General features: G+C 50.5%; 2 protein-coding genes across 2 annotated transcripts in view; one reads left to right on the top strand and one right to left on the bottom strand.

Moving 5' to 3' along the window:
• Nucleotides 1-12500, top strand: part of LOC306794371 (sodium channel protein type 2 subunit alpha-like) — a 151952-nt gene that overhangs the window by 108340 nt on the left and 31112 nt on the right. The window contains 5 exon segments of the mRNA XM_079292406.1: nt 3463-3603; nt 4110-4220; nt 4222-4231; nt 4477-4640; nt 4643-4675. Coding sequence (XP_079148532.1) covers nt 3463-3603; nt 4110-4220; nt 4222-4231; nt 4477-4640; nt 4643-4675 — 459 coding nt within the window.
• The window catches only part of fars2 (phenylalanyl-tRNA synthetase 2, mitochondrial), a 314225-nt gene that overhangs the window by 1198 nt on the left and 300527 nt on the right, over nt 1-12500 (bottom strand). The window lies entirely within an intron of this gene.

The raw sequence follows: 12500 nt of genomic DNA on the forward strand, positions 1-12500 counted from the left end.
AACTGACACCTAGACACACACACACACACGCCCACACACACCTACAAACACACACACACGCCTACACGCACACACACACACACCTACACACACCTACACACACCTACAAACACACACACACGCCTACACGCACACACACACACACACCTACACACACCTACAAACACACACACACACCTACACACACCTACAAACACACACACACGCCTACACACACACACACACACACACCTACACACACCTACAAACACACACACACGCCTACACACACACACACACACACACCTACACACACCCACACACACCTACAAACACACACACACGCCTACACGCACACACACACACACACCTACACACACCTACAAACACACACACACACCTACACACACCTACAAACACACACACACGCCTACACCCACACACACACACACACCTACACACACTTACAAACACACACCTACACACACCTACAAACACACACACACACACACACACACTTCCCCTCTCACACATCATCATCATCATCAGCAGCAGCAGCAGCAGCAGGTGCTTGCTAGCTTGTCGATCATAACTGTTGCCGGTGATAAACAGTGAAGTGTGTGTTGGCGCTTTGGTCCCGCTGCCCCCTGGTGGTCCGGGTTAAAGATGACGCAGGTTGTTGTTATAAGCAGGTTCAACGAGTAACCCGATGAAGATGAAGATGAAGGTAGCCTCGTGTCCGTCAGCGATGTGTTATCGGCTTATTGGAAAGCAGCAAGGTCATTGGTCGAGCTGGCAATAGGTCAACGGCATCGACCTATTGGTGATCTATTGGTGACCTATTGCTGACCTGATCTATTGGTGATCTATTGGTGACCTATTGGTGACCTGATCTATTGGTGATCTATTGGTGACCTATTGGTGACCTGATCTATTGGTGACCTATTGGTGATCTATTGGTGACCTATTGCTGACCTATTGGTGACCTGATCTATTGGTGATCTATTGGTGATCTATTGGTGATCTATTGGTGATCTATTGGTGACCTATTGCTGACCTGATCTATTGGTGATCTATTGGTGACCTATTGGTGACCTGATCTATTGGTGACCTATTGGTGATCTATTGGTGACCTATTGCTGACCTATTGGTGACCTGATCTATTGGTGATCTATTGGTGATCTATTGGTGACCTATTGGTGATCTATTGGTGACCTATTGCTGACCTATTGGTGACCTGATCTATTGGTGATCTATTGGTGATCTATTGGTGATCTATTGGTGATCTATTGGTGACCTATTGGTGATCTATTGGTGACCTGATCTATTGGTGATCTATTGGTGATCTATTGGTGACCTGATCTATTGGTGACCTATTGGTGATCTATTGGTGATCTATTGGTGACCTGTTGGTGATCTATTGGTGATCTATTGGTGATCTATTGGTGACCTATTGGTGACCTATTGGTGATCTATTGGTGACCTATTGGTGACCTGATCTATTGGTGATCTATTGGTGACCTATTGGTGATCTATTGGTGACCTATTGGTGACCTGATCTATTGGTGATCTATTGGTGATCTATTGGTGATCTATTGGTGACCTATTGGTGACCTGATCTATTGGTGATCTATTGGTGATCTATTGGTGACCTATTGGTGATCTATTGGTGACCTATTGGTGACCTGTTGGTGACCTATTGGTGACCTATTGGTGACCTGTTGGTGATCTATTGGTGACCTATTGGTGACCTGATCTATTGGTGATCTATTGGTGATCTATTGGTGACCTATTAGTGATCTATTGGTGACCTATTGGTGACCTATTGGTGATCTATTGGTGACCTATTGGTGACCTATTGGTGATCTATTGGTGACCTATTGGTGACCTATTGGTGACCTGATCTATTGGTGATCTATTGGTGATCTATTGGTGACCTATTGCTGACCTATTGGTGACCTGATCTATTGGTGACCTATTGGTGACCTATTGGTGACCTGATCTATTGGTGATCTATTGGTGACCTATTGGTGACCTATTGGTGACCTATTGGTGACCTGATCTATTGGTGATCTATTGGTGACCTATTGGTGACCTGATCTATTGGTGACCTATTGGTGACCTATTGGTGACCTGATCTATTGGTGACCTATTGGTGACCTATTGGTGACCTGATCTATTGGTGATCTATTGGTGACCTATTGGTGACCTATTGGTGACCTGTTGGTGACCTGATCTATTGGTGACCTATTGGTGATCTATTGGTGATCTATTGGTGATCTATTGGTGATCTATTGGTCAAAGACGGGCAGCCAATCGCACGCCAGCGTTTTGGGGATGGTGGAAACCGGTTATGTGACAGACGTACGCTGATCAGTAACACACACACACACACACCAGCAGCTGGGATCAATACACACACTCACACACACACACACCAGCAGCTGGGATCAACACACACACACACACACACACACACCAGCAGCTGGGATCAATACACACACACACACACACACGCAGTGTCTAATGTCCGTATTGATTTAGCCCCCCCTCTGTTTTCACAGACACAAATGAAGCCTAGAAAGAAAGAACAGTGGAGCGACTGTGAAACATGGAGGCGGCTCGGCTGCATCTGGCACAGGGCGTCTTGAATCACTGCAGGTTCAATGAGATCTCAAGACCTTCAAGGCATTCTGGAGAGAAGTGTGCTGCCCAGTGTCAGAGAGCTCTCAGTCACAGGTCACAGGTCCTCCAGCAGGATAAAGACCCAAAACACACAGAAAACACCCAAGAATGAATAAGAGCAATGATCACACACACACACCTGATGTGAAGCCTGTTGAACATCTGTGGAAGCAGCTGAAACATGCAGTCTGGAGGAGGCACCCTTCAGACCTGAGACCGCTGGAGCAGATGGCTCAGGAGGAGTGAACCACAATACCTGCTGACAGGTGCAGACGTCTCACTGAGAGTTACAGGAATCACTTGATGCCTCGAAAGGTTGTGCAACTACATATGAAGTTCAGGGTAGGCCTGCCATCACTTTCGGCCAGGCCGTTTTCATTCGTTTGTTTTTTTAAATGATTCCGTTGAACCACAATTCAAAAGCAAAGTCAGATTTTCATTCCTTCATTTTCAGTACATTTTTATTTATTATTACTTTTGTCAGTTTCAAGTTATTTCAGTGACCGTCGTGGGTTTCTCTTTAACGGAAGAGAACCAACAGTTTAGTCCACTCTGCTTAAGTGCCTCTGAGCTTGACTTTTCCTCTAGCGCCACCAGCAGGTCAAAGGTTTCCCTTAATCGGTGAAATATAACAATAAATTGCACATTCGTGTGTCTCAGACGCTGTTCACTCATGACTCCAGTGATCCGCTGACAGATACTGATCTCACTGTACCGATGTCAGGTGTTCCCACTCTCTTTAACTTACAAAGCTTGAAGGCCGACACTGACGACTCTTTTCTCTTTCTTTGTCTCCAGCTGCTGAACCTCTTCCTGGCTCTGCTCCTCAGCAGCTTCAGCTCGGACAACCTGTCGGCTCCAGACGACGACGGGGAGATGAACAACCTGCACGTCGCCATCCACCGGATCACCAGAGGCCTGGCCTGGTGCCGCACACAGGTACCGCCTGCCCGTCCGTCCACAGCAGCTGAAGAGTGAAGCCGATGCTGCCGCTAGTGTCCACCAGGGGGCGACTCCTCTGGTTGGATAGAAGCCGATGAGAGAACGAGTCCACTTCTCTCTCGGGGCCACACGGTGATTGACAGGTCGCTTCCACGTCGTCGTTCGTTCTGAGAGATGTCCGTGTTCTCGTCTTTCACACAGTGTGTCTTCACTTCATGAAGGATAAATGGAACATGTGGTCGCCTTAAAATGTCCTCAGCATTCGGTGTATGTAGCTCCACCCTCTCGTGTCACTTATGGTTGCAATGAAATGGCGACGACCCAAAACTGAGACGGCGACGGCCAAGATTGCGTTAACTCGAGGCTTTGGTCCGTCCACACACCAACCTCCTCTTCTCATGAGCAGCCTTTGCTCTGTCAGCTGTTAAGCCAGTCGGCTCACCTGAGTGTGAACTTCGTTCATCGTGTTTTTGCGTCTCACGCGTCCTTTCTTTCCGATGCAGGTGGTGGATTTCTTCAACGGGAACCTGAAGCGCCGTCGTCAGAAGAGGAAAGAGGCCAAAGCCATGATGAAGCTCAAACGCCTGAGTAGCGTCCACACCGAGGCCAACGGAAGCCGTCATAGGTAGGAACCGCACGGAGACGCTCGTCTGAACACTGAACCTGCTGCAGCTGCAGACACGCTTTACAACGCACTGACAACAAACGTGGACAGAAAGTGCTTTGAAGGGAATGTTTAGTCCTTTGATAATAGGTCGTCTAATATTTCATCATCGATTCACTTTTTAAATGTCTGATGTCTGAGCGTCCCTGAACGCACCAACCAGGAGTTAATCTCATGAATCCATCTCAACGGCGATCCGTCTGCAGGCCGTCACGTGGAGAAGTACGTGGTGCCGGAGGACGACAGCTACATGACCAACCCCAACCTCACCATCAGCGTGCCCATCGCACCCGGAGAGTCCGACGTGGAGTTCCCAGAGGAGGAGGAGGAGGAAGAGCAGGAGGAGGAGGAGGAGGAGCAGAGCGAGGGCTCGAGGAGGAGGAGGAGGAGGAGAGGGAGGAGGAGGTAAGGAGGAGAGGGAGGAGGAGGTGTGTGAGGCTCTCAGGTTCACTCACAGGTGTGTGTGTGTGTGTGTGTGTGTGGTGTGTGTGTGTGTGTGTGTGTGTGTGTGTGTGTGTGTGTGTGTGTGTGTGTGTGTGTGTGTGTGTGTGTGTGTGCTGTAGCGTGCGTGCGTGCGTGCGGGCGGGTGGGTGGGTGGGTGGGTGGGTGGGTGGGTTGGGTGTGTGTGTGTGTTTTGATTAAAAGACTTTCATTATCATCTCTTTTTTTTAAACAAATCTTTCATTATCGTCCCTCGGAGCCTCAGGACGTCCGAGCTTTCTTGAACGCATATATTTGGTTCTTTGTAAACAGACTTTCTATAAACTCTCTCTTTGTAACGGCTCACTTCATAGTGAACACACACACACACACACACACACACACACACACAATAATAGGGCCCCTCATGTAGGATTGGAGGCCCAGGCAGTGCATTATGGTCCGGCATCTTTCTCACTCTGCAACGCTGCGTGTGTTAGTGCTAAAAGGGTGTATATTAGTGTGTGTGTGTGTGTGTGTGTACTTCCTGTCTCTCTTCATCTCTTCACAGGACAAAAGTCCAACTGAGCCGCAGACATCTTGTGTGTGTGCTTCTCTGTGTGTGTGTGTGTGTGTGTGTGAGTGTGTGGTGTGTGTGTGTCGTGCGTGTGTGTGTGTGAGTGTTGTATGTTGTGTGTTAAGGCAATAGAAGAAGAAGAAGAAGATGTTCAGTGTTTCCTCTCTCCTCTCATACCTAACATGAAATGACAGATTTGTGTCATGCTGTGCGTGTGTGTGTGTGTGTGTGTGCACACCTGTGCTGACTCAGTTCATCATCACTTTTCTCTTTAATCATGTTGTGCACCTGTTCCCTCTCTCTGTCTCTCTCTCTCTCTCTCTCTCTCCTCTCTCTCCTCTCTCTCTCTCTCGCTCTGTCTCTCTCTCTCTGTCTCTCTCTCTCTGTCTCTCTCTCGCTCTGTCCTCTCTCTCTCTCTCTCTCTCGCTCTGTCTCTCTCTCTCTCTCTCTCGCTCTCTCTCTCTCTCTGTCTCTCTCTCTCTCTCTCTCTCTCTCTCGCTCTGTCTCTCTCTCTCTGTCTCTCTCTCTCTGTCTCTCTCTCAGGCTCTCTCTCTCTCTCTCTCTCTCTCTCTCTCTCTCTGTCTCTCTCTCTCTCGCTCTGTCTCTCTCTCTCTCTCTCTCTCTCTCTCTCTCTCTCTCTCTCTCTCTCTCTCTCTCTCTCTCTCGCTCTGTCTCTCTCTCTCTGTCTCTCTCTCTCTGTCTCTCTCTCTCTGTCTCTCTCTCTGTCTCTCTCTCTCTCTCGCTGGCTCAGCAACACGAGTGTGAAGAGATTTCTTTATTTGTTTTGAACAATATGTGTGACCTAGTTGGGCAGTGAAATAATGTACCAGCAGGGATAGTCAGCAGTACTATGGGTGTCTGTGTAGACCTGGTCCAGGTGTCACTGAGGTGCACCCTCAGCACCGTCAACACAGCCTCGGTCTGCATGTTGGTGGTTAATGCCTGGCTCAACGGCTTTGTGACGCACCACTGAATGACCCGGCTGACTACGGACTCTATCTTAGTGACCCGGCTGACTACGGACTCTATCTTAGTGACCCGGCTGACTACGGACTCTATCTTAGTGACCCGGCTGACTACGGACTCTATCTTAGTGACCCGGCTGACTACGGACTCTATCTTAGTGACCCGGCTGACTACGGACTCTATCTTAGTGACCCGGCTGACTACGGACTCTATCTTAGTGACCCGGCTGACTACGGACTCTATCTTTGTGACCCGGCTGACTACGGACTCTTTCTTAGTGACCCGGCTGACTACGGACTCTATCTTTGTGACCCGGCTGACTACGGACTCTATCTTAGTGACCCGGCTGACTACGGACTCTATCTTTGTGGCCCGGCTGACTACGGACTCTATCTTAGTGACCCGGCTGACTACGGACTCTATCTTTGTGACCCGGCTGACTACGGACTCTATCTTTGTGACCCGGCTGACTACGGACTCTATCTTAGTGACCCGGCTGACTACGGACTCTATCTTAGTGACCCGGCTGACTACGGACTCTATCTTAGTGACCCGGCTGACTACGGACTCTATCTTAGTGACCCGGCTGACTACGGACTCTATCTTTGTGACCCGGCTGACTACGGACTCTATCTTAGTGACCCGGCTGACTACGGACTCTATCTTTGTGACCCGGCTGACTACGGACTCTATCTTAGTGACCCGGCTGACTACGGACTCTATCTTAGTGACCCGGCTGACTACGGACTCTATCTTTGTGACCCGGCTGACTACGGACTCTATCTTAGTGACCCGGCTGACTACGGACTCTATCTTAGTGACCCGGCTGACTACGGACTCTATCTTAGTGACCCGGCTGACTACGGACTCTATCTTTGTGACCCGGCTGACTACGGACTCTATCTTAGTGACCCGGCTGACTACGGACTCTATCTTAGTGACCCGGCTGACTACGGACTCTATCTTTGTGGCCCGGCTGACTACGGACTCTATCTTAGTGACCCGGCTGACTACGGACTCTATCTTAGTGACCCGGCTGACTACGGACTCTATCTTAGTGACCCGGCTGACTACGGACTCTATCTTAGTGACCCGGCTGACTACGGACTCTATCTTAGTGACCCGGCTGACTACGGACTCTATCTTAGTGACCCGGCTGACTACGGACTCTATCTTTGTGGCCCGGCTGACTACGGACTCTATCTTAGTGACCCGGCTGACTACGGACTCTATCTTTGTGGCCCGGCTGACTACGGACTCTATCTTTGTGACCCGGCTGACTACGGACTCTATCTTTGTGACCCGGCTGACTACGGACTCTATCTTTGTGACCCGGCTGACTACGGACTCTATCTTTGTGACCCGGCTGACTACGGACTCTATCTTAGTGACCCGGCTGACTACGGACTCTATCTTAGTGACCCGGCTGACTACGGACTCTATCTTTGTGGCCCGGCTGACTACGGACTCTATCTTTGTGACCCGGCTGACTACGGACTCTATCTTAGTGACCCGGCTGACTACGGACTCTATCTTTGTGACCCGGCTGACTACGGACTCTATCTTTGTGACCCGGTTGACTACGGACTCTATCGTTGTGGCCCGGCTGACTACGGACTCTATCTTAGTGACCCGGCTGACTACGGACTCTATCGTTGTGGCCCGGCTGACTACGGACTCTATCTTTGTGACCCGGCTGACTACGGACTCTATCTTAGTGACCCGGCTGACTACGGACTCTATCGTTGTGGCCCGGCTGACTACGGACTCTATCTTTGTGACCCGGCTGACTACGGACTCTATCTTAGTGACCCGGCTGACTACGGACTCTATCTTAGTGACCCGGCTGACTACGGACTCTATCTTAGTGACCCGGCTGACTACGGACTCTATCTTAGTGACCCGGCTGACTACGGACTCTATCTTAGTGACCCGGCTGACTACGGACTCTATCTTAGTGACCCGGCTGACTACGGACTCTATCTTAGTGACCCGGCTGACTACGGACTCTATCTTTGTGGCCCGGCTGACTACGGACTCTATCTTTGTGACCCGGCTGACTACGGACTCTTTCTTAGTGACCCGGCTGACTACGGACTCTATCTTTGTGACCCGGCTGACTACGGACTCTATCTTAGTGACCCGGCTGACTACGGACTCTATCTTTGTGGCCCGGCTGACTACGGACTCTATCTTAGTGACCCGGCTGACTACGGACTCTATCGTTGTGACCCGGCTGACTACGGACTCTATCTTTGTGACCCGGCTGACTACGGACTCTATCTTAGTGACCCGGCTGACTACGGACTCTATCTTAGTGACCCGGCTGACTACGGACTCTATCTTAGTGACCCGGCTGACTACGGACTCTATCTTAGTGACCCGGCTGACTACGGACTCTATCTTTGTGACCCGGCTGACTACGGACTCTATCTTAGTGACCCGGCTGACTACGGACTCTATCTTTGTGACCCGGCTGACTACGGACTCTATCTTAGTGACCCGGCTGACTACGGACTCTATCTTAGTGACCCGGCTGACTACGGACTCTATCTTAGTGACCCGGCTGACTACGGACTCTATCTTAGTGACCCGGCTGACTACGGACTCTATCTTTGTGACCCGGCTGACTACGGACTCTATCTTAGTGACCCGGCTGACTACGGACTCTATCTTTGTGACCCGGCTGACTACGGACTCTATCTTAGTGACCCGGCTGACTACGGACTCTATCTTAGTGACCCGGCTGACTACGGACTCTATCTTTGTGACCCGGCTGACTACGGACTCTATCTTAGTGACCCGGCTGACTACGGACTCTATCTTAGTGACCCGGCTGACTACGGACTCTATCTTAGTGACCCGGCTGACTACGGACTCTATCTTTGTGACCCGGCTGACTACGGACTCTATCTTAGTGACCCGGCTGACTACGGACTCTATCTTAGTGACCCGGCTGACTACGGACTCTATCTTTGTGGCCCGGCTGACTACGGACTCTATCTTAGTGACCCGGCTGACTACGGACTCTATCTTAGTGACCCGGCTGACTACGGACTCTATCTTAGTGACCCGGCTGACTACGGACTCTATCTTAGTGACCCGGCTGACTACGGACTCTATCTTAGTGACCCGGCTGACTACGGACTCTATCTTAGTGACCCGGCTGACTACGGACTCTATCTTTGTGGCCCGGCTGACTACGGACTCTATCTTAGTGACCCGGCTGACTACGGACTCTATCTTTGTGGCCCGGCTGACTACGGACTCTATCTTTGTGACCCGGCTGACTACGGACTCTATCTTTGTGACCCGGCTGACTACGGACTCTATCTTTGTGACCCGGCTGACTACGGACTCTATCTTTGTGACCCGGCTGACTACGGACTCTATCTTAGTGACCCGGCTGACTACGGACTCTATCTTAGTGACCCGGCTGACTACGGACTCTATCTTTGTGGCCCGGCTGACTACGGACTCTATCTTTGTGACCCGGCTGACTACGGACTCTATCTTAGTGACCCGGCTGACTACGGACTCTATCTTTGTGACCCGGCTGACTACGGACTCTATCTTTGTGACCCGGTTGACTACGGACTCTATCGTTGTGGCCCGGCTGACTACGGACTCTATCTTAGTGACCCGGCTGACTACGGACTCTATCGTTGTGGCCCGGCTGACTACGGACTCTATCTTTGTGACCCGGCTGACTACGGACTCTATCTTAGTGACCCGGCTGACTACGGACTCTATCGTTGTGGCCCGGCTGACTACGGACTCTATCTTTGTGACCCGGCTGACTACGGACTCTATCTTAGTGACCCGGCTGACTACGGACTCTATCTTAGTGACCCGGCTGACTACGGACTCTATCTTAGTGACCCGGCTGACTACGGACTCTATCTTAGTGACCCGGCTGACTACGGACTCTATCTTAGTGACCCGGCTGACTACGGACTCTATCTTAGTGACCCGGCTGACTACGGACTCTATCTTAGTGACCCGGCTGACTACGGACTCTATCTTTGTGGCCCGGCTGACTACGGACTCTATCTTTGTGACCCGGCTGACTACGGACTCTTTCTTAGTGACCCGGCTGACTACGGACTCTATCTTTGTGACCCGGCTGACTACGGACTCTATCTTAGTGACCCGGCTGACTACGGACTCTATCTTTGTGGCCCGGCTGACTACGGACTCTATCTTAGTGACCCGGCTGACTACGGACTCTATCTTTGTGACCCGGCTGACTACGGACTCTATCTTTGTGACCCGGCTGACTACGGACTCTATCTTAGTGACCCGGCTGACTACGGACTCTATCTTAGTGACCCGGCTGACTACGGACTCTATCTTAGTGACCCGGCTGACTACGGACTCTATCTTAGTGACCCGGCTGACTACGGACTCTATCTTTGTGACCCGGCTGACTACGGACTCTATCTTAGTGACCCGGCTGACTACGGACTCTATCTTTGTGACCCGGCTGACTACGGACTCTATCTTAGTGACCCGGCTGACTACGGACTCTATCTTAGTGACCCGGCTGACTACGGACTCTATCTTTGTGACCCGGCTGACTACGGACTCTATCTTAGTGACCCGGCTGACTACGGACTCTATCTTAGTGACCCGGCTGACTACGGACTCTATCTTAGTGACCCGGCTGACTACGGACTCTATCTTTGTGACCCGGCTGACTACGGACTCTATCTTAGTGACCCGGCTGACTACGGACTCTATCTTAGTGACCCGGCTGACTACGGACTCTATCTTTGTGGCCCGGCTGACTACGGACTCTATCTTAGTGACCCGGCTGACTACGGACTCTATCTTAGTGACCCGGCTGACTACGGACTCTATCTTAGTGACCCGGCTGACTACGGACTCTATCTTAGTGACCCGGCTGACTACGGACTCTATCTTAGTGACCCGGCTGACTACGGACTCTATCTTAGTGACCCGGCTGACTACGGACTCTATCTTTGTGGCCCGGCTGACTACGGACTCTATCTTAGTGACCCGGCTGACTACGGACTCTATCTTTGTGGCCCGGCTGACTACGGACTCTATCTTTGTGACCCGGCTGACTACGGACTCTGTCTTTGTGACCCGGCTGACTACGGACTCTATCTTTGTGACCCGGCTGACTACGGACTCTATCTTTGTGACCCGGCTGACTACGGACTCTATCTTAGTGACCCGGCTGACTACGGACTCTATCTTAGTGACCCGGCTGACTACGGACTCTATCTTTGTGGCCCGGCTGACTACGGACTCTATCTTTGTGACCCGGCTGACTACGGACTCTATCTTAGTGACCCGGCTGACTACGGACTCTATCTTTGTGACCCGGCTGACTACGGACTCTATCTTTGTGACCCGGTTGACTACGGACTCTATCGTTGTGGCCCGGCTGACTACGGACTCTATCTTAGTGACCCGGCTGACTACGGACTCTATCGTTGTGGCCCGGCTGACTACGGACTCTATCTTTGTGACCCGGCTGACTACGGACTCTATCTTAGTGACCCGGCTGACTACGGACTCTATCGTTGTGGCCCGGCTGACTACGGACTCTATCTTTGTGACCCGGCTGACTACGGACTCTATCTTAGTGACCCGGCTGACTACGGACTCTATCTTAGTGACCCGGCTGACTACGGACTCTATCTTAGTGACCCGGCTGACTACGGACTCTATCTTAGTGACCCGGCTGACTACGGACTCTATCTTAGTGACCCGGCTGACTACGGACTCTATCTTAGTGACCCGGCTGACTACGGACTCTATCTTAGTGACCCGGCTGACTACGGACTCTATCTTTGTGGCCCGGCTGACTACGGACTCTATCTTAGTGACCCGGCTGACTACGATCTTTTCTGAAACCTAACGAAGTATTTTACGATATTTTTCTAAACCTAACTAACTATTTTACGATCTTTTTTGAAACCTAACTAACTATTTTACGATCTTTTCTGAAACCGGATGAAGTATTTTACGATCTTTTTCTAAACCTAACTAAGTATTTTACGATCTTTTCTGAAACCCAATGAAGTATTTTACGATCTTTTTCTAAACATAACTAACTATTTTACGATCTTTTCTGAAACCGGATGAAGTATTTTACGATCTTTTTCAAACCTAACGAAGTATTTTACGGTCTTTTTCTAAACCTAACGAAGTATTTTACGATATTTTTCTAAACCTTTCCTCTGAAGACGGAAGTTTATTTTATAAAAGATCGTATACATGTACCGAGCAGAA

Source organism: Melanostigma gelatinosum (genome assembly GCF_949748355.1).
Source record: "Melanostigma gelatinosum genome assembly, chromosome: 20".
Taxonomy (NCBI): domain Eukaryota; kingdom Metazoa; phylum Chordata; class Actinopteri; order Perciformes; family Zoarcidae; genus Melanostigma; species Melanostigma gelatinosum.